The 24,227-nt window shown below is 39.9% G+C and overlaps 1 protein-coding gene across 1 annotated transcript; it reads right to left on the bottom strand.

Moving 5' to 3' along the window:
• Window positions 1–652: 652 nt before the first annotated feature.
• LOC131535672 (uncharacterized) lies at window positions 653–22,533 on the bottom strand. The gene is made up of 16 exons (XM_058768276.1): window positions 21,946–22,533; window positions 21,698–21,845; window positions 18,372–18,412; window positions 16,363–16,732; window positions 15,911–16,261; window positions 13,931–14,038; window positions 13,423–13,508; window positions 13,182–13,305; window positions 12,639–12,665; window positions 3,991–4,077; window positions 3,490–3,582; window positions 3,145–3,219; window positions 2,509–2,622; window positions 2,174–2,329; window positions 1,873–1,956; window positions 653–720 (listed from the first exon to the last, which is right to left on the bottom strand). The coding sequence occupies exons 1-12, from the start codon at window positions 22,531–22,533 to the stop codon at window positions 3,146–3,148; spliced, it is 2,097 nt and encodes a 698-aa protein (XP_058624259.1). The 3' UTR covers window positions 653–720; window positions 1,873–1,956; window positions 2,174–2,329; window positions 2,509–2,622; window position 3,145.
• Between the last annotated feature and the right edge of the window lie 1,694 nt (window positions 22,534–24,227).

Genomic DNA, 24,227 nt, shown 5'->3' with positions numbered 1-24,227 from the left:
ATCCAATAGCATCTGTGAAAAGAAAGGAGTGAAATAAAGCATGACTTTTTCATCAAAGTGCCTCAATTATAAAGAGTTTTGCTAACACACAGTAACTGATTCAGCTGGTCTTCAATTTTCTCACTGTTTTCTGCAAAACTCAACACAAAATGCGTTTGTTTTATGATTATGGTGATTATGTGCTTTGGACCCTAACAATGGTGAAAGAGCTAAAAGAAGTGGGAGACAAAGAGGAAGAGGAAGAGCAAAGTACATTTGTTTCTGATCAAATATGAGCAACATTAGTTGAACATGTTCTTGTTCATGCAATGACCATGAGGGAATCAGAAGAGAGAAGAGAGAAGAAATCAGACACCTGAGATTTGTCAAAGAAACTGTAAAGTAATCTACACGGTTTTTAGATGAGAGAAACTTGTGTGCATCGTGTGCAGTAAATATTGTATCATATGCTGTGCACCATTAAACTTGTAACTGCCAGATCGATTTGTTGCTCAGTGGTCAAGAAAAACTAATGAACTTCAGCATGAAAACAATTACTGTATAAAGATAATTCTAGACCTGTATTTGCTAGATCAATGATGTGCTGTCATTCCAAACATTTAAAAAAAAAAGTTACTATACCTGTTTTATTTTCCAGTGTAATTATGTAAAGGCCGATCATCGCTGCAATAATCACTATTATGATGATTAACATCACTGTTCTCATGACTGGAAGTGAACCTAAAAAAGATGAGAGTGTGAGGATGCTTTGATGAATAACACTTTCATTACTGACAGAAACAGAGCTGATCAGGGGTTAAAACTGACTGAAGATTAGAAAACAGAGAAACATCTCACGTCTAAACTGGTTTGCTTTTTCTCCGGAAATTTCTCCTGGAGATTAAACTCAAACCATCAAAGACAGAGAGATGGTCTGTTATTGGCAGATGTGTGAATGATTATTCATTTATTCATCTGATCATCAGTGATTGTGAAGTTACTCAAAAACTGTAAATAAACAACATATTAATAATTACATTCTGAATATTTGATCACATGTCAAAATCTATCCTGAAAATGAAGCTGTACTGATATGTTTGTGTTTGCGCTTTTGTGTTTAAATAAAGTTCAGAAAAAGCAAAGGATTTGTTGCTATCAAACGATTAATCACGATTAATCGCATCCAAAATAAAAGTTTGTGTTTACATTATATATGTGTGTGTACTGTGTATATTTATTACGTATGTAAGGGATAATCAACTGATTATCCCGTTTATGCCATGGTCATTTGCCAGCATTCACATATCAAAGATGTTAATAATATTTGCGCTGCAATATTTGACTGGAACGATAAAAATTACGATTATTTTCGTCTGTATTACTATTCAACTGTAACTGTATGTTACTATGGTTACCAATGTTTATAGGAAGTGCATTAATATAGAACGTGATTAAACTGACCTGGAACTACCTGTGCAGTTCAACGAATTTAATCAACACCTGCCAGCCAATCAGAATCGAGTATTCAGACAGACCATGGCATAAATATAAACACACACACATAAAGTATATATTTTGAAAATATTTACGTTTATACATTTATATATTCATATTCTTATATTATATATTATATATAAATATGTTTAATATATAAACTACATTTTTCTTAAATATATACATGCATGTGTTTGTATTTATATATACATAATAAATTTACTCAGTATACACACACATATATTATGTAAACAAAGATAAAACATGTGAAATCACTTTATTACAGTGAATAAATCATCAGATCACCGTAACATGTTTTTCTCAACACTGATGATTAATATAACAAGAGAGACTGATGCAGTTCAACAGAGATCAGATCACAATTCATCAGATACTTACACCTGAGTCTATCAAACCATCTGAATAAACATCTGTCATTTGTCATCATCAGTAACACTGGTAAAATGACAACAATGATGAATCCTAAAAACAGGAGAGTAATTATATTAATGTTGGATATTATAAGACAACTGCTTCACAGCTAATTGCAGCAAATCCTTATGAATATCAGTCTCAGTGAATAATGAGTGTTTTAAAATGGCATGGCATTAGAGAAAAATGAACATGTTCAAATGTGTTGATCAGAACCCTGAATTAAATGAACACAGATAAACTCAAATCATTATAAATATGAACTCACCTCCTCTGACAGATCCAAAAGTGAAGAACAAGAGGATGAATTGTAATTTAGGCAGAATATCAAAGATCGTATCAGCCACTAAGTCAAATATGTCAATTATCGTATTTATCAGTACAGTTCTCTCTTCACTTCTCTTTCCAACCTCAGTAACTAAAACTAAATGAGAAACAATGAAGATCAGATTTGATTCAGTTTCAGAACAATAAAGAAAAAAAATCAACAACAAAAGCAAACTGAGTGAATCTACATGTGACTGAGATGATTTTTACAAACATTATTATCAGGAGCAATCAAGTACCCGATGATAAGTGAATGAATCGCACAGAAACACTTACGGTAAATGATTTTGCAAAGGCAGCACAGAAACATTATTAAAAACAGGAATATTATGACAGCTCTGTCAAATTCAGCATAATTCTGAAGTTTTTCCCAAACACTTGCAAAAAGAGCTGAAAGAAAGGAAGAGATTAAAAAGAAAATATTGTCAATTAACAGCCAAAATACAAATACAGGGCAAAATCATCTTGCTTTATTATAAGTTACACTGATAGTCTCTGTTATAATCTGAGGTTCAGTGTTTTAATTTCAGTCCATTTCTAATATTGATGCCGTGACCTTTGTGCTGCTGAAATGAAATGTGTGTCATGACCACAAATCATGCTGAGGATTGCTTTAGTGGTGGATTTAGTTTAGTTTCAAATTAAGCTGAGTTTATGTGAATGCAAACATATTAAAAGATCATAAAAGTGATTCAGTACTATAAACATACAGAGATCCAGCACTCAACACGTGTATGATCTGTCATACTAATAAATCAAGTATCATGTAGAGCTGCTTAACATTTCCGCATATTGTGATTTTTCATGTTATTGTTTCAGATTTGCTGCATAATAAAATATTCTGACAAGCACAAGTTTTCTATTAATGTGCACTTTAAAGTGTTCGTGATAAGGACATTTTTATTTGCATACCTCAATAAACAACAACTGAGAGAACTAAATATTCTGTACAATAACTGTATTTCTGAATCCATGTTTTAATGTTGCCTGTAAATGAGAAAGTATTTAATTATTAGAATCACAATATCACACACAACATACAGAAACACAAATGCCACTAAAACAATATTTAATGAAAGTTTTAATAAATTTTCTTTTGTTAAATCACTCACACAATGATTAAATGATGTCTGAACATTTTGGCATTTTGGACACACACACACACACACACACACACACACACACACACACACACAGTATATATATGCATATACATTTTTCTGATCTCCTCTAATAAACAGATCAGATGAATCATACCTGTGAACTCATTAGCATATGGAAAAGCCCAGAGTAAAATGAGAGGCCTCAGAAAATAAAGAGCACAACAACAAACTGACTCATTCACGGATCCTGAAACAAAAAATAGATATCATGAATTCAATTATATACAAACACATAGTGTATATGGCTGAAAGAGTGGGATTATGACCATTGCAACACAATGAAAGCTTTTTTTTTTTTTTTTACAAACAAGAGCACACTTCTTGAAATTAAGTAGCTATATTATTTATATTACCATATGTACAGTTAATTTGCAAAAACAGATAACTCCATTTTTAACAATTTAATCAATCATCGTGCATTCCAATTAATCTCAATCAAACTGCAGTTGGGTTATTTTGATTAAGTAAAAATAACTTTAAAAATACAGATAGCTAACACAATGAAACACAATAAAAACATGATCACATAATAAAAAAAACATGATTTTTGAAAATTTTAAAATAAACTCTTCATATAATAACTAGAAACACTCACCTTCAGAAACACCCCACAAGACAAAAGCAAAGAACATGATGATATTTGGACAGATGACTAGAAACATCTGAAGATGGAAAAATGAATCTAGAGAGAACATACAAAATTATGTCTGAATGAAACGTGTAATAATAATTTTAGATATGTAATAATAAAAGCCCAAAATGGATGTTAATGAAGCCAATGAGAATATTTCCCTTACTTTTTTCCTTACTTCAGATACTTTGCAGGTAACATCTTAAACCTCACATACATTTAACTATATTTCTGTAGGCAGAGCAGCAGTGCAGATACAGAAACATTGTAGTTATTTTTACAGTATAGAGTTTACTCAACCTTTTTTCTTGCCATTTAAACCACAGACTTCTACAAGTTCTCAGCCGAGCGCATCAAATAACATTTTCACAAGTAGCAGTCAACTTTGCCTTGCCAAAAGGCTTGATTTGACAGTTGCAGTCAGCAGATAACATAAGCAAACACTGTAGTTAAAATAATTAATATTCACAGAAGCAAATTTAGTGAGTTTAGTCTGAGACGTTTCCTATCAGATGTCAAATAGACATTTAGAAGACATCTTTAAGATGTTTATGATTTAGAATGTATGTAAAACTGTTCTCTTAAAGATGTCTATCAGATGTTTGTACACAGTAGATGCTTTCCAGATGAAGCGATCTTTCACTGCATGCCAAAAGCGGACATGATAGTGCATGCCAGGGCTAGTTGTGTTTCCACTGTCACTTCTGGGGCTTGACTGTGCCTTATCGGGGTTTCTTTGGTGCCAACGGCCAGGCATTTTCGGCCCACCGATTACCTTGGTCCAAAGCTGGCCAACTGAGGCTTGACGAACAAAGCCTAATGTCATGAACAAAGACCAAGTTTATCTGAGTTAGGAGACTGTTGGCACCGCTATTCATTCCCCATGTTTGCACATCAAGATACCAGCTAACATCAGCATTTTATTCATTTAAAACAGCAAGTATCTGAAATTACTTTTGCGATCCGATTGAAATTCTATTCATCGTATGCGGCAGAAATGTATTATATGTGTTGCTAAAGGCTATATAACCATTGGCATATAAATTGCTTTGTTGCTTTGGCTAAAAGGATAACAGTATAGTAGTAAGACAAGAGACAGTCCTCAAACATCCTCAGATTATATTATTTTGTGGAATATTAACATAAATGCTCATTCTTTCTAAAGAAATTTGACGCAAACATATATTATGAGGGTTTATCAGTATTTTTCTATTGTGTTCGCCTTTTGACTTAAATGAACTAATGGAGTTGTTTTGTGTATTTCGTTGATCACAAATAAATGGAGCTGCCACACCTGAATAAGTGTGTTCTCTTATGTAACGAACATGACAGAAGCAGACGTCCTTGCATGAAGACTTTAGAAAGGCTCCAGCATCAATACTTTTGACTGCATACCTATGATTTACAATAAACAAAAAAAACAAAAAAACAATTGGTGTCAGAAGTGCACATTAGTAATGCAATCAAACTAATATGTATAATTATTTAAAGTGAAGTCACTTAAAGTGAAGGGAGGTGTGTTAAGGGCAGGTTGTTGTTAGCCCTGGCTCACACTGGCCCGGCAGTGGAAAAGTGGCTATTGGTGTCAACCATTCATTTGTGCCATTGGTGGTGATTTAGTGAACGTGTCACTTGTGACTAGGTTGTATTTACCGCCAGCAGCCTTGTGACAGTAATAGCTTTTTGGTTTACTACTGTAGGCTAGTTCATTTGTCTACAATAGCCTAGAGGCCACAGCCATTTCAGTGGCATGCGTTGGCACAGGCATGCAAACACACAAACCCAAAGGTAAAAATGACACAGGACATAAAGAGTGAATCGCTGAATTCATTCCGGCACACACACGAAACCTTTTTGTATGGGTTGACTTACCAAGTAGAGCCAGTTCCAAATGTATCTCTGCTATGGACACAGAATCCTCCTGTGAGTAAACTTTACATGTGTATCGTCCCTCATCTTCAGCTCTCAGTTTGTCCAGACAGAGGGAGAAGTTTCCATGTTGAATCTCATCAGTAAGGAAATGAGCTCTATCATGATAATCCTGCTGCTGTTGACTCTCACCAACTTGATGCTGATGAACCAGAGTCCTCGAGTCAGTTCTTATCCATTCCACCTTCAGACTTTGCTCTAATAGTTCGATTGAACTATTCTGAGTTCGATTGCTTCAGTCTGTTGTGCTGCTGAGAGGTTTGTGTTTGTAGCTCCGTGTACCTTCGCTTTTTATTGAATCTCTACTTTACTTTCAATCCCTTTTGTCTAAAGTGATAATATATAACTTAATTCCCACCATATTTCTGGTGTTATCTTTCAAACTAATCTAACTAATTTGATCGTTCTCCTTTAAAAACCACGAGTGCAGCTTGTTAGCCCGTTAGCTTGTCACTCGCGGTTCCATTTGCATTTCTATTCGCGCCTATTATTATTTTATTTTTTCCTCGCTCCGTTTTTCACGAGCTCATCAAACAACAGTGGTAAGTGGTAAGTTAAGTTGGCATCATTCATCAATCACGGTGAGTAATGGCTTCTTCTCCTGCTATTGTTGTTTGCACTGTTTGCCACATGTATAGTTTATCTGTCTCTGTCAGCAGCGAGGATTCACATGTGATAAATGCAGGGAAATAGTTAGGCTGACAGAGAAGGTTTTAGAACTAGAGACACGCATCCAAACTTTAGTTGAGGACAGTAAGAATGTGAGGGCTGTAGATACTGCTTTGGATGCGACTAGCTCAAGGAGTCCTGTACATTGTTCGGTTTCGGTTGAGCCCGTGCAGCAGGGCAACTGGGTGACAGTGAGGCGGCATAGTCGCGGGTCAAAACACCACTCTTCCGTTCCGATCAGAACATCAAACAGGTTCTCCCCACTCGGTGACGCACCCACTGAGAAACCTGATGAAAGTGCTCTAGTTATTGGCGATTCTATTGTACGGAACGTGAAAATAGAGACACCAGCCACCATAGTCCATTGTTTACCCGGAGCCAGAGCGCCTGACATCTTGGCAAATTTAAAAGTGCTGACTAATGCTAAACGTAAATTCAGTAAGATTGTTATCCACGTCGGCGCTAATGATGTTCGACTTCGCCAGTCGGAGATCACCAAAAATAATGTTAAAGAGGTGTGTGAACTTGCAAGTACGATGTCAGACACTGTAATATGCTCTGGTCCGCTCCCTGCTTACCGTGGTGATGAGATTCATAGCAGACTGTCATCACTCAATGGCTGGATGTCTAAGTGGTGCCCGCAAAATAACATAGGCTTTATAGACAATTGGAAGAATTTTTGGGGCAGACCTGACCTGTTGAAAAGAGATGGTGTTCATCCCTCCTGGGGTGGTGCCGCTCTTCTCTCTAGAAATATGGCACATAGTCTTAGAGTTTGTACTTGACTAACTGGAGCCCAGGTCAGGAAGCAGACAGACTGGCTAAACCGATCGTCTGCTAGCCAACTCACGCCACCAAAGTCAGTTAACTCTCAGCACATAGAAACTTTTTCACCTAGATATCACTCTATAGAGACTGTGTCTGTTCCCCGAACTAGAAAATACAGAAAACATCCAAACCAAAGTAATAGTAACAATTTAATTGATGTTCAACAAATAAAAACGATATAATACAGATAAACACATGATAAAGCTTGGCTTATTAAATATTAGATCCCTTTCTTCAAAAGCACTTTTTGTAAATGATATGTTCACTGACCATAAACTAGATGTGCTTTGTCTGACAGAAACCTGGCTAAAATAAGATGATTACATTTCTTTAAACGAGTCTACACCCCAAGATTACTGTTACAAACATGAACCGCGTCCAAAAGGTAAAGGGGGAGGTGTTGCTACAATTTATAGAAATATTTTCAGTATCTCTCAGAGGTTGGGTTTCAAGTATAATTCGTTCGAAGTAATGGTGCTTCATATAACGTTATCCAAAGAAACAAGTGTTAATGATAAATCCCCTGTGATGTTTGTACTGGCTACTGTATACAGGCCACCAGGGCACCATACAGACTTTATTAAAGAATTTTCTGATCTTCTATCGGAGTTAGTGCTGACTGCAGATAAAGTCCTAATCGTTGGTGATTTTAATATCCATGTTGATAATGACAGAGATTCGTTGGGATCAGCATTTATAGACATTCTAAACTCAATTGGTGTTAAACAACACGTGTCAGGACCTACTCATTGTCGAAATCATACTCTAGATTTAATACTGTCACATGGAATTGATGTCAGTGGCATTGAAATTTTGCAGCAGAGCGATGATATCTCAGATCATTATCTAGTCTCCTGTATATTCCATATAGCTAAAGCTGTAAAGCCAACTTCTTGTTACAAATATGGTAGAACCATTACCTCTACCACAAAAGACTGCTTTATAAATAATCTTCCTGACTTATCTCAGTTCCTCAGCATATCCAATAGCTCAGAACAACTTGATGATGTAACAGGAACTATGGACTCTCTCTTTTCTAGCACTTTAGATGCGGTTGCTCCTTTACGCTTAAGGAAGATTAAGGATAAGAGTCCAACACCGTGGTATAATGAGCACACTTGCCCTAAAGAGAGCAGCCCGGAAAATGGAGCGCAGCTGGAGGAAAACTAAATTAGAGGTATTTCGTTTAGCTTGGCGGAAAGTACCCTATCCTACAGAAAAGCATTAAAACTGCTAGATCTGATTACTTTTCGTCTCTTCTAGAAGAAAACAAACATAACCCCGATATTTATTCAATACAGTAACTAAATTAACGAAAAATCAAGCATCAACAGGTGTTGGCATTTCCCAAGAGCATAGCAGTAATGACTTTATGAACTACTTCACTTCCAAGATCGATACTATCAGAGATAAAATTGTATCCCTGCAGCCGTCAGCTACAGTATCGCATCAGATAGCGCACTATAGACCCCTGAGGAACAATTCCACTCATTCTCTACTGTGGGAGAGGAAGAATTGTATAAACTTGTTAAATCATCTAAACCAACAACATGTATGTTAGACCCGATTCCATCTAAACTACTAAAAGAGCTGCTTCCAGAAGTCATAGATCCTCTTTTGGCTATTATTAATTCATCATTGTCATTAGGATATGTCCCCAAAACCTTCAAATTGGCTGTTATTAAGCCTCTCATTAAAAACCACAACTTGACCCCAAAGATCTAGTTAATTACAGACCGATCTCAAATCTCCCTTTTCTGTCAAAGATACTAGAAAAGGTAGTATCCTCACAATTATATTCCTTCCTAGAGAAAAATGATATCTGTGAGGAATTCCAGTCAGGATTTAGATCGTATCATAGTACTGAGACTGCTCTCATTAGAGTTACAAATGACCTGCTTCTATCATCTGATTGTGGTTGTATCTCTTTATTAGTTCTACTGGATCTTAGCACTGCGTTCGACACTATCGACCACAACATTCTTTTGAATAGACTACAAAACTTTGTTGGCATTAGTGGAAGTGCCTTAGCATGGTTCAAATCGTACTTATCTGACCGCCATCAGTTCGTAGCAGTGAATGAAGAGGTATCATATCGATCACAAGTGCAGTATGGAGTACCTCAAGGCTCAGTACTAGGGCCGTTACTTTTCACGCTCTATATGTTACCCTTGGGAGATATTATCAGGAGACATGGTGTTAGCTTTCACTGTTATGCTGATGATACTCAGCTCTATATTTCTTCGGCCCGGTGAAACACACCAAATTGAGAAACTAACGGAATGCATAGTCGATATAAAAACTGGATGAGGAGTAATTTTTACTGCTAAATTCTGAAAAACAGAGGTGTTAATTATCGGACCTAAAACCCCACATGTAACCTAGAACATTATCTAACACTTGACGGCTGCTCTGTCAATTCTTCTTCATCAGTCAGGAACCTAGGTGTGCTGTTCGATAGCAATCTGTCATTTGAAAGCCATGTTTCTAGCATCTGTAAAACTGCATTTTTTCATCTCAAAAGCATATCTAAATTGCGACCAATGCTCTCAACGTCAAATGCAGAAATGTTAATTCATGCGTTTATGACCTCAAGGTTAGACTATTGTAATGCTTTATTGGGTGGTTGTTCTGCACGCTTGATCAACAAACTACAGTTAGTCCAAAATGCAGCAGCTAGAGTCCTTACTAGAACCAGGAAATATGACCATATTAGCCCGGTTCTGTCAACACTGCACTGGCTCCCTATCAAGCATCGGATAGATTTTAAAATCTTGTTAATTACTTATAAAGCCCTGAATGGTTTAGCTCCTCAGTACTTGAGTGAGCTCTTATCGCATTATAGTCCTCCACGTCCGCTGCGTTCTCAAAACTCTGGCCGTTTGATAATACCTAGAATATCAAAATCGACTGCGGGCGGCAGATCCTTTTCCTATTTAGCACCCAAACTCTGGAACAGTCTACCTAACACTGTTCGGGAGGCAGACACACTCTGTCAGTTTAAATCTAGATTAAAGACCCATCTCTTTAGCCTGGCTTACACATAACACATTAATACGCTTCTATTATTCAAATCCGTTAAAGGATTGTTAGGCTGCATTAATTAGATGAACCGGAACCGAACACTCCCCATAACACACGATGTACTCGTTACATCGTAAGTAGAATGGCATCTGCGCTAATGTTTGTCTGTTTCTTTCCTAGTCTGTTTCTCGGTCCGTGTCCGATCAGATGGTGGGTCGGCGCCGGGAGGTGATGTCTGCGGCCCTCATCGCCGGGCGGAGACCAGGACGCCCGGATGACCCCCAGAGATATATCCCCAGATATATCAACCAAAAATAACAAAATAACTAAAATATAATAAAATACCTAACTACATAATACTACTATTGTTAGAAATTGCAACAAAATTAAAATAGAAATATAAACTTTTGAACTGCGGGTTTCGTCTGGTCAGAGGAGAACTGGCCCCCCGACTGAGCCTGGTTTCTCCCAAGGTTTTTTTTTTTTTTTCTCCATTCTGTCACAAAGGGAGTTTTGGTTCCTTGCCGCTGTCGCCTCTGGCTTGCTCAGTTGGGGACACTTAATTTCTAGCGATTATCGCCGATTTGATTGCACAGATACTATTTAAACTAAACTGAGCTAGACAATGACATCTCTGAATTCAATAATGAAATGCCTTTAACTGAAAATTGAGTGTTTAATCTTATCATTATACATTACTGACACTCTATCCTCCAATTTGATACTGTTAAGTGCTTTGACACAATCTGTATTGTAAAAGCGCTATATAAATAAAGGTGACTTGACTTGACTCTAATAAACGTCTGTCAACATAACAGGGCAGAACCCCTGAAGATTTCAGATGAACAACTGCTGGGCCAGAAGGACTGCGCACAGTGAGCCCAGAAACTGAAAAGACATTTTGTTCGTAATATGAAATTCTGTTAAAGGTTGAATGCCATTTTGTACATGAAGATGAACCACTGTGTCTAGAGACAAGACAAAATCACTGTATTTCTTGCATAATGCATTTGCTGTATATAACAAACACTCTTAATTAACTATTTCCAACATTTTACAAATGAGAAATTTGGATATTTGGGTCAAACATTTGAGAATAAAGTGAAAACATAGCAGCAGAAACATAAACTGCTGTTGGACATTTAGAAAACATTCTGCTAATTACTGTAAAAACTCACTGTACTATATGCCACATTAAAACAAATTTTTTGTTGATATACATCCTGGGTTGTCAGTTGGCAGAAAACAGTGTCACGAATCTGGTTCGTGGTCTTTTGTCCGACTGCCACAAGAGGTCACCTCTCCATCATATTGACTCTCACACCACACATCACACTGGACTGCATTTCCCATCATCCATTGCACTGATGACACATACACAGCTGATTACACTGATTGCACATACACAGCTGTCATCAATCACACGCTCACCTAATTGCTATTACACACACTACATAAAACACTATCAGATCTTGATCTAGTTGCTGAGTATTGTCTAGCACTCTCCTAGTATTAGCTACTTACTAAGCCTTGCTGTGTTTGTTTTGTCTCCTGTATTGTTCTGCGAGTGGTAGCTGCTTTACGGAGCCGTTTCTGTTTCTAGTTTAAGTCTAGTCTTTTTGTGTTGCCTTGTTGTCTGGTTCCTGATATTCTGCCTTGTATTTTGGATTAACCCTTTGCCTTTCATTTGGACTCTGTTTACCCCTGCCTGGATCATTGCTTGTGTACCTGGATTACCCCTCTTGTCAAGCCCTCTGGATGTTGTTTGCCGATCGAAGATCATGCCCGTGTACTTGAGTACTCTTCTGTCTTGCCCTCTATATACCTGTTGTTTTCTTTGTTTTTTGTTTTTTTGACCCTGCCTGTGTTTTTGACCATGTCTATTAATAAAAGCTTGCACATGGATCCGCACGCCTCATGTCTCGTTCGCCCTGTTACAAGTGCTTTGCAGCAATGAAAGACAAATTAAATGGATCACAGATAGCTGATTCTGCGTGACCTAAAAAGCCTTGGCATATGTCTAAAGCTTTACTGTATGTTATGGGAAGTAGTAACTCCAATTTCAGAGTGAATTTGTAGAGCAGGGGCACATACTAGAAATAATCAACCAAATGATAATCATGTATAGGTTAGGCTCAGTTTTCTTTTATTTCTTCACTCACCTTGTAAAAGCAAAGAGCGATAATCACCTACAGAGAAAGAAAAACAAGGACAATTCAATAAAAATTAATAAAAGCTTTAACCTGTCAACAGCTTAAATGTTCTATAATCATTATATAATATTTACTTTTTATTATTTGTTGTTTAGCTATTATAAAGGATAATTTTTGTGGCATTGCTGATAATGTATATTTCTTCTATTTTTATTGTTCTTTTAAACTGAACAAGCATCACAGCCCCAAAGCGTATCTGGACACTTAAGTCACATTTAAAAATGCCTAAATGTCAGTAGATAAAACAAAGCAAGTGTCAAGTATTGGTTAAAAAAAAAAAAAAAGCTTAGATCTAGTATTGAAAATGAAGCCAAAAAAAAAAAAGTCATTTTTGTGTTAGTGAAACTTTACTGAAATGTGTTCATAGTTTATTTGATTAACTACTGTACATCTGCTTTAATTTGGACTCAAGTTTCAAAATACAAATGTACTGGTTGAAACTGCAACTTAAGGATCAGTTTTATCTAAATCTAAATTTATCTATTCACTTACCCATTTCCAAAATGATTTTAGTTGAAAATAAGTGGTCCTGCTGACTGTGAACTGTACATGTATATTCTCCCTCATCTTTACGTCTCAGATTGTCCAGATGGAGGGAGAAGTTTCCATGTTGAATCTGATCATAAAAGAAGTGAGCTCTATCACGATAATCCTCATGCCGAGACTCTGACTGTCTCTCAACATCTTGATACAGATGAACCAGAGCCTCTGAGTCAGTTCTTCTCCATTATACCTTCAGATCCTTCGTTATTAGGGATTTGTCAACATAACAGGGCAAAACCACTGAAGATCCCAGAGGAGCAAATGATTGAATGAACCCTAAAAAGGAATGAATGAATGAATGAATGAATACATAAATAAATAAGACATTTTATATTTATTATGTGAATTAAATTAAGGGGAATAGTTGTTGGTTGATTGATTGATTGATTGCACATATATTGTGAAAATGTGAAACAAATACACAGAGCTGTGTTTAGAGAGACACAACATTTCAGTCAAGGTTGAAATTAAATATTATTCCATAATTCTTTAAATGTGTTACATGTGTTATGTGTGGTCACGTGACTTTCAGCTGCTACTGGACAAACGTAAGTTGTGCAAGTTTTATAAAGAACTCGATTGCACTTAGTTTGTACACTGGACTATGTGCAAAAAAAACAACAACAACAAAAAAGTTTTGACTCTGGCTTGTCAATTCATTGCTAGACAGCTTGAATTACAGCAAGTGATATGTATACCTTTATATGGTGATCTGCAGTAGATCAGGCAGCAGAGCAGAAGTGCAGATCCAGATGCAGCAATACAGAGAATCAACACCATTATGTGTGAAACAGAGAAACCCGTTAAACACAGACATTAGTTACTGAATATAAGAGTTATGGGGTACATTGTGCTTGATATTGTCCTGAAAAGAAAATATAGTTTATTTGTGCAAATTTAGGCACCAGTTATTTGTCAGGGATCTCCCCTGACAGCCCTGTCTGTTCTGTCCCTGTTCTGTGTTTCCTTGTCTGTGTTGTGTTGGAGCACATGACTTTAGGTGTGTTCGACTTGAAGCGGCACTGCGCAGGATGATCAGTGTATGACATCAAAGTACCACGAGAGCAATTTGAAAGCATAACGATCTCTTATCGCTCTTGCGGTAGTTTGATGTCATACACTGATCATTCTGCGCAGTGCAGCTTCAAATCGAACACACCTTTTGTCTTTGTTTGTATCTCTGACATGTAATCCTCCCGTCCTGCCCCCTTGTCCCGTTACCACAGGCCTCGTCTGTCTGAGTGTTGTCACCTGTCCCTCACGTTCTCTCCTTGTTTGTCTAAGTGTTCTCACCTGTTCCTTGTGTTCTCTTCTTTATATTGTTCTCCCTTTCCCTCGTTTTGTCAATTCGTTATTCTAACCTGTTGTGCGTATGTCAGTGTTTGTTATCGCGGCTCCCCATTCTTTGTGCTATGGATTATTCCCTGCCAAGTTGTTAGTGTATTAAGTTTATTGTCAGCCCCTAGTCTCGTCTCGTCTCGTCTCGTCCTGTCCTGCAGGCTGAGCTACCGGTCTCATGAGCAGTCACATACAGTGCTCTCTTCCAGCTTCAATACCACGACTGAGGTGAGACCCTTGAGCAAGGCACTGAACCCCCAACTGCTCCCCAGGTGCCGCAACATTGGCTGCCCACTGCTCCGGGGGTGTGTATGTGTAGCGGTGTGTTCTCTGCGTTGTGTAGAAATTAAGTACAAACTACAGGAATTCTTGCCTTCATGTCCTCGTTTATTCTGGATAACACAAACGAATATATATGAGGACTCGTGCAGCATAACAACCAGCGTGCGGCAGCAATGCACGACGCGCTGTGACGTCTCATGCAGACTGGGGCAATATATTTTCACAAAAACTCATTTTGAAAACATAACAATAAAGCATGTACCTGGATAACACAAACGAATATATATGAGGACTCGTGCAGCATAACAACCAGCGTGCGGCAGCAATGCACGACACTGAGAAAGAGAAAATTACAGATTAAATAAAAAAATAAAAATAAAATCAACAAAACATCTGAGTGTGCATCAGCGAGGGCTTTAAATCACAATCATACAAATATATCATGTGAATTCATCGATTACATGAAATACAGCCCTAATTGAATCACTGCAAAAACTTGTGCGACCTACCGCTGTGACGTCTCATGCAGACTGGGAAGCAGCAAAGTGCGCCAACCCCCCACGTCAGCATGGCAGCAGGAAACTCCAAATATGGTCATGGCAAGTGGAATCACAAAATCATTTCCTAAGTACACACCTGCTACATATGCGTCACCATACTCGTACTTGGCCACACGTCATCTCATGTTTACATTCATTCACATTCACCCGGGGTCTGCCACGCTACTAGGCCTGAGCTCTGCCTGTGAAGGTGGTATTGAAGGTGGATTACGAGTGTGGAGTGTCAGGCCACAGCTGCTAACCACCGGCCTCCAGCTTCGCTGCCTTCACGGCTCTCTGGCAGTCTGCCATCCTGGACTGGATTCTGTGGCCGTTCACCCATGCCTGCCTGTCTACAAGTCTTTCCCTACCTATTGTTTCGACTGTGGTCACTCCTCTCCTCACCATCTCTCTTCTTGTCAGCAAATTTGTCTAATAAATCTGTTAACACTCACTCTGCATTTGAGTCCTCCCTCCAGATCCCTGACATTATTGTGTATTTATTTATCAATTACTCACCCAGTCTCTCCAGTACAATAGTTGCATTGGCTGAAAGTCCTCCAGCAAACACTTGACACATGTAAACTCCTTTATCCTCAGTTCTGACACTCTTCAGTCTGAGAGAGAAGTTTCCTTTGGGGATTTCAGCAGTGAAGAACTCAACTCTGTCTCTGTATTGTTCATCTGATGAATCTGGTAAAGTCTTATTGTTTTGGTAGAGCAGAACCAGAATATCTTCATCTTCATCTGTTTTCTTCCATGAAACCTCTTCAATGTGTTCAGGTGTGATGTGAGAGTCTACAGAGCAGTTCAGAGTGACGTCCTCAGACGCAGATATGGAGCGACTCGATCCTGATACTAGCAAACGCTCTGAAAAACAATGTCACAGTAGGAAATTTATGTCCAGGATTAAAACGTTTTGGAAAATCATATTGAAAATGATGGGAAGTATTCATGTGATTCACACTTACCAACATCTTTTATGTCAACCACAGTTTCTCCAGACTCTTGCTGACTGTGAACAGTACATGTGTATCGTCCCTCATCTTCAGCTCTCAGATTGTCCAGACGGAGGGAGAAGTTTCCATGTTGAATCTGATCAATAAAGAAATGCGCTCTATCATGATAATCCTGCTGCTGGGCCTCTGCTCGACTCTCACCATCTTGATACAGATGAACAAGAGTCTCTGAGTCTGTTCTTCTCCATTCCACCTCCAGATCCTCCATTAGTAAGAGTTCATCAACATAACAGGGCAAAACTACTGAAGATCCCAGAGGAGCAACCAGAGGACCAGAGGGACCACGCACAACCAACCCTATAAAGCCAAATAAATAAATAATCTATCCATAATATAACTATTAAAAAGGAAATGATTTGTTTCTGCTGTAAAATATTCAAAATAATTATAACTTTAATTACTTAATTTATTCAATGACTACAAACTGCAGTGGAATCAGTTCACTAAATGTCAAGATGTGACACGTTCGGATGACCCCATCCAATCTTACAATATAATGTGACCACATCAATTGATGTTCTGCATAAGAAAAATGTTAAAGCTAAAACAAATTATTCATGACACTTTTAATCACATTAGTTCAATTATATTAATTCAGTATATCAAATGCTGTATGTTTCCAGATGAAGCACAGAATAACAGATGAAAGATAGTTAAAAGTGTAGTAAATCAGCATTAAATTAGCTGCTGATAAAGAATAGAATAGAATAGAATAGAATAACTGTTTTACTACAGTTTTACTGGTCAGGACTTTAGCAGCCTACTGATATAACAAATATATAGAATAAGGAAAGCATGCAGAAAACAAAGTAAATGAAGTATATATATATGCAAGTTTTGCAACAACAAAACCAAGTCTTACCTTATAATGCTCTTGGTTGAATTTTAACAGAAAAATAAAGTAGTTACTCCATTATGGTGAAATAGTAATTGCAAAATGAATCCTTGTTAACAAAGAAAAAAATACACAAATAAATTAAATAAATAAATAAAAATGAACGAAAAACGTCTCAGGTTACATAGCACTGGTTTCAATAGCTTGATATGCGTAAATCCCGGGGGGGGACAGGACCCCCCCTACCTGAGGGTTGTCCCCCCTAAAAATATCATTACAAGCGACTCTGTGTATCAGAAATAATATAATGGACATATACTTAAAATAATTGTGTGAGTAGTAAAACGCAAAAAAACCGTTTTAAGTTCTGAAGTGTTTTGATTCCCCCCTCCCTTGCCTCACAGTGGTTTGGTCCACTGCCTGCTTTCTTCTTTTACGATACACACACACGAGTCCGGTCACGGTGGGAGAGAGCAAGTTCCTCAGTAACTGTTAGTTATGTGTAAGTAACGGCTGTCAAGGCTATTTTATTCTCTTTAAACATCGGGTTTAATGATTATTTCTCTTTAATACAGATGATGCTGGATCATTAATAAATTAGTCATGACAAAACAATTATGATATCCGATGTTTTTTCTATGAGCGATTAAGATTAACAAGCTTAATAGTTTGTCACCCACTACAACTAACACAGCGATAAGCCTGTGTGTGAACTGATATTAGGCTAATATTGTAGACCTATGATGTTAAGTGGCAGATCAGTGGGCTTAATGCGGTTGAATATCTAAAGAGACGTACTCGGTTTCAGACGAAACCTAAAATACTATGGAGGACGCAAAATAATAATTATAATATGACCGCGTGGTGAACCATATGAACTGAACTCATATTTAAACACGGTCCATGCTATGTACACATGCTGTGTACACATAGCTATCCTTACAAGTACAATTTTGGCTGTATTATTTGTGTCCCCTTCAAAAATTGCTCTTGAGAAATTTTATGTTTATTGTCCCCCCCCTACTGTTAGATGAAATTTACACCCCTGGCTTGATATAGTCTGTAATCAATGCCAAATTGAGGACTACAGGTGAGAGAGTGGAAATTAATCTGCACACAACTTCACCTGAAGATTACTAGAGGCGAGGAGCAGCTCTGCAGACCCATCTGAGTATAAAAGGTGACATCATGTAACAACATAGGACTGTCGTCAGCCAATCAGATTTGCATGATTTCACACATGCTTCATAAAACAGGTTCCATGGGATTCGTCCCCACAGTGTCAGCAAATGACACAACCCGAGTCAACAAGGAACCCTGTAAATCTGCCTTTTCAACCAGGTTTTTAATGCAATTAGGCTACCATAGTTAGTTTACAGTACTATCGTTCCTGTAAAACAATGGTTATCTTTTGGCCCACACGCAGATTTGGCATGGCTGATTTTCTTCACTACCATTACTTAAAATTAACACGTTCAAACCACCTGTCATTTTTAGCATTTAACAGATGGAAATGAAAAAAGGTCCATTTAAAATCCAGGCATCATTGTGCTTTATTCGTTTAGTTTACAGGCTATTATAGCATATAATTCAATGTATATGTATATGTATGTATATGTATATATATATATATATATATATATATATATATATATAGTGCTGTCAAAATTAGCGCGTTAACGCTGGTGATTGATTTTTCAGTTTTGTTAAAAAATATTTAACGCAATTAATGCAGGGGTAGAGGTTGGCCACTCACAAGTACTGCTTCTTTCTCTCTTTTTTCTTGACAAGAAGGGTCTTGTTTATTCCTTAGCTTGTCTTTCCTTTGTGTCTTTCTGTGTAGAACAAACAATAATAATATTCATATAAATATGCTGCAAAAAGGAAAATAAGTGAATGGCAACTATTCATAACAACATTGATGCCAACAAATGTTTAATACAAGGATTACAGAAAAATGAACAGCCAGCTTCTTTACCAGATATCTCTCCAGCAGAAGATACGTCTAAACATCAAAGTTTTTTTCTGAAATCCAAAACCAGTCAACTTTGTCATGTCAGCTCAGCAGACAGAGGATTTGTGATTTTAAAAATAAGTTTATTCAATAATGTAAAGTTGCATACTTATTCATTTGAACATCACAAATTCAATTATTATATCAAGCAAAGACCACAGAGAATTACTGCTTTACAACATCATCCAGTGACACTGACAACCTTTACCCTGTTTTATGCACATTTTGAAATATTGCATAGGAAATGAGTGATGGAAACACCACATTTTAGAACAAAAAAAAAAAATCCCTTAATTCACAAAAAAAGTTTCTACACTCGCTTGAGGTGGATTTTGAATAGTACAAAAAAAAGAGTTATTGCGAATAATGGGAGATGGAAACACATTTGCTGAATAAATTCTGACATAGCAAGCATTAAACCCACGTGACTAATCATCTGTTTTCGCTTATGGTGTTTTATTCACTGTTAGTTACCAATACCACCATGGGCGGATTGGGACAAAAATTCAGCCCTGGCACTGTAGCCACACCGGCCCACATTACCACACCCACACAGCCCCACCCACAGACGCGCATTCACTACTTACATCTGTGTACAGATGGTGAAATAATGTAAGCAGTACCGTATATGTAACAGATATTTAAACATGTAATGTATGTGTCTGGCAAACAATGCTTACTACTTTTTAAAGAGCACACGTTTATAACAAATTTACACACAGCAAAAACAAATGAAAAAGAATCTGAGGATGTTGAAATGTCTGTGAGCTGTCTCTTTATGCCATTTGTCTGCTGTTACTGTCATTCTGTACAGTAAGTTGTTCTTTGTTGTCACTGTCTGTCTGTTGGGTTTTTCCTACCTCTACCACACTCCTCCCTGTCTCTGCTAGGCCTACCGTAGCATCCTTCCTCACAGCACTGGTATTGGAAGACCAGGGGTCTCTGGCTGTACTAATTCCAGCAACATCCTAGTTAATGAACACAGTATAGGATGTAAACATTACAGCAAAATATTTTCTCACTGACTGCTCTCAACATTGTAATACATATGGATACAAACAAGTAATAATAGCACAAAAGGGAATAGAATATATAGCAAAAACGCTCTCGGTTACTAACGTAACCTTGGTTCCCCGAAATGAGGGAACGAGACATTGCTATGGGAAATACCTTTTCCTCGAATACTACTGAAGCCTTATTGAATCACGCCAGTAAAACTGGCCAATGACGTTCAAGCGCGCGAAATATGAGCGGGATCCCACTCTATATAAGGCAGTGCTTGTACGTCATCCATTCAGAATCTTTGACTGAAGCAACTTGGCATTCTAAGATCCTGAGCTCGGTGACACGGCAATAACAGCAATGTCTCATTCCCTCATTTCGGGGAACCGAGGTTACGTTAGTAACCGAGAGCGTTCCCCTTCAATTCAGTCACTCTACATTGCTATGGGAACGTATAAAATTGAAAAAAAATTTTATACGCGAAAGTGCTGGGTGATGAGCAGCCTGCCACCATACAAATGTCCTGAATAGACATGCCATTTGCCCAGGCCCAGGAGGACGCGAGTCCGCGGGTTGAGTGGGCCCGAACCCCTATAGGACATTCCACGCCCTTAGAGCTATAAGCCAAAGCAATTGCGTCGACGATCCAGTGTGACAGCCTTTGCTTGGACACAGGCAATCCTTTTGTACGTCCACCAAAACATACAAATAGCTGCTCCGAGAGTCTGAACTGTCTAGAGCGCTCGATATAAGTACGCACCGCGCGTACAGGGCACAGCAGAAGTGTATTAAGCGGTTCCGTCCCGGCCGGTGTTTCGGGGCAGAAAGCAGATAGTGTTATGACCTGCGCTTTAAATGGAGTCGAAAGCACTTTAGGCACATAACCTTTTCTAGGCTTCAAGGTGAGTCTGCAATCACCTGGTCCGAATTCAATACACGAGTCGTCAGTTGAAAGCGCCTGCAGGTCTCCAACTCGCTTAACAGAGACCAGCGCGAGCAGGAGCGCTGTCTTGAGAGAGAGCGCTCGCAAGCTCGCTGATTGTATGGGCTCGAACGGGGGGTCCCGTGAGAGCGTCAAGCACAAGCGCCAGGTCCCAAGTGGGTAGAGTAGAAGGGCGAGGAGGGTTCAGCCGCCTTGCTCCTTTTAAAAATCGTATGATCAGGTCATTTCTGCCGATCGGGCGATTTTCGACGTGCGCGTGAAAGGCTGTTATAGCGGCCACATACACTTTCAATGTGGATGGCATACGACCACTATCAAATCGTTCTTGAATGAAGGCAAGGATTATTGGTATTGGACAGCTGATTGGGTCTTCGCCCCGCGATACGCACCAACTTGAAAAAACTCTCCATTTATGTGCGTAAAGACGTCTCGTGGAAGGAGCCCTAGCCTCAGAGATAGTGTTCAACACCCGCTGAGGAAGTGCATCTGTTACTGGCAAGCTCCGTCGAGCGGCCAGACATGAAGGCTCCATGACTCTGGATTTGGGTGCCAAATCGTTCCTTGTGCTTGAGAGAGGAGGTCTCTTCAGTGGGATAATCCATGGGGGCTACCAGCATCTCCACCAGTTCTGGGAACCACGGCTGATTGGGCCATTTCGGTGCCACTAACAGAACAGATTCCTTTTCCTCTCTGATTTTGCAAAGCACGCGAGGCAGAAGCTTCACTGGAGGAAAGGCATACTGCGTACTTCGGCCAGCTGTGAGCTAGTGCATCCACTCCCAGAGGAGAGTGTGTCAGTGAATAAAACAGCGGGCAGTGAGTGTTCTCCGCTGATGCGAAGAGATCCACCTCCGCCCTGCCGAATACACTCCAAATCATATTGACTGTCAGAGGGTGTAATATCCACTCCCCGTGGATTATCCCGCCCCTCGACAGTAAATCCACGCCGTAGTTCAGGCGTCCGGGGACATGTACTGCCCGGATGGAGAGGAGGTGTCGATCTGCCCACAGAAGGAGGTCTCTCGCCAGTTGCAGCAGTGGTCGCGAGTTCACACCGCCTTGGTGATTTATAAACGCCACCACTGTCATGCTGTCCGTCCTGATGAGAACATGACGTTGAAGAATGTCTGGAAGAAAGCACTCGAGCGCTAGGTGAACAGCACGGAGCTCCAGACAGTTTATGTGCCATGACTTCTCCGTTTCTGACCACGTCCCGAAGGCTGGTCTGCCATCGCATACGGCTCCCCAGCCCGTACTCGATGCATCTGTCGTAACATTCTTTCTCCTGATCACTTGACCAATACGAACACCCCGGTGATACAGAGTCATATCGCGCAAGGGTTCAGTGTATGCAAACAGTTGCGTGTCACTTTGATGCGCAAGGTGCCCGTGCGCCATGCGTTCTGTGGCACCCGGCTCTTTAACCAGAGCTGAAGCGGACGCATATGTAGGAGCCCTAGATTGCACACTGTCGAGGCAGCAGCCATCTGGCCGAGGGTCCTCTGAAAGCATTTCAGCGGGGGAGAACGCCCTAATTTGAAGACTGCGAGAGAACTGATCAGTTTTTGTGAGCGCTCCTCCGACAGACGCGCTCGCATATTGATTGAGTCCAGCTCCACTCCTAAAAAGGAGATGTTCTGGCTCGGTATCAGCATGCTCTTTTGCATATTTACAGTCAGTCCTAAGCTCTGAACATGAGCGAGGAGTCTGAGTTTGTCGCTGAGCAGCGCGCTCTCTGATTGGGGTAACACTAGCCAGTCGTCGAGATAGTTCAGGATGCGTATTCCGCTCTGCTTCAGAGGAGAGAGAGCAGCATCCATGCATTTCGTAAACGTACGAGGGGCCAGACAGGAAGGGCCAGGCAGGACCGTGAATTGGTACGCTATCCCTTCGAATGCAAATCTCAGGAAGCGCCTGTGGCGGGGGGCTACCTGAATGTGAAAATAAGCATCCTTTAAATCCACGGAGATAAACCAATCTCCCGGTCTGATATGTGAGAGGATTTGTCTCAGCGTAATCATTTTGAACGAGCGCTTTGAAAGCGCACGATTCAGCGGCCTCGGGTCCAAGATTGGGCGGAGTCCGCCGTCTTTCTTTGGCACCAGAAAATAACGGCTGTAGAAGCCGCTCTTGCACGCTGTGAGAGGCACTGCCTCTACCGCGCGCTTTGCGAGAAGTTTGTGTATTTCCTCTCGCAGAACTGAGACATTCTGCTCCCACACAGTGGACATTAACACACCGTTGAAACGGGGCGGTCTGCAAAAGAACTGAAGCGTGTAGCCGTTCTTTATTGATTTCATAACCCACTCTGATACCCCTGGCAGTCCCTGCCACGCTTCTGTGAACTGTGACAGTGGGCGAGGCGGACTGCACACCGTGAGGGATAACTCGCCGTTGGGGGGCGGGGAGTTTAATACCACACGAGTGTGAGAGTGAGTGATGTGGGAGAGGGGAGTGAGAGGAGGAAAATTGCCCTGATATTGAGGTGATTTTTTTATTTTTTATTTTTATTTTATTGCACTGCACTGTGGAACAGTCAAAACACAAACATGACAATCGTTCTTGCCGCCCGCAACAGGCAGGGGGGCGTGGTGAACCCACATAGTGGAGCGAGCAGACTTTCTCAGTGGCTCGTCTTCGGCGCTGAGTGCAGCTTTCCTCCTCCGAGAGACAGCATCAGGAACGCGGCTTTGATCCCGGAGCCGGTGGCCTGCCGTCTCTGTCAGGGCGGGGTTTCTGGCCCTTCGAGCCCTGGCGGCGCTTCGGCTACGGCTATCTTGGTCTCACCGCCGGCTCATGCTCGCGCCAAACAGCAGTAGGAGGGGCGAACGGTCTTCCCGCGCGCTGTGCTGAGGAGGAGCGGGAATGCGCAGGAGGGTTCGCGCCGGCCCGCTTTGGTAACAAGTGGCTAATGGCCTTCGACTGCTTCTGCGCTTCAACGAAGCGCTCCGTGAACGTCTCTACCGCCGCTCCAAAGAGACCTGAGGGATTCACGGGAGCGTCCAGAAGAGCCGTCTTCTCTG

The sequence above is a fragment of the Onychostoma macrolepis genome, chromosome 03 (assembly GCF_012432095.1).
Source record: "Onychostoma macrolepis isolate SWU-2019 chromosome 03, ASM1243209v1, whole genome shotgun sequence".
NCBI lineage: Eukaryota > Metazoa > Chordata > Actinopteri > Cypriniformes > Cyprinidae > Onychostoma > Onychostoma macrolepis.
Note: the sequence above shows the minus strand (reverse complement) of the source record. Positions and strands in the feature narration are given on the sequence as shown.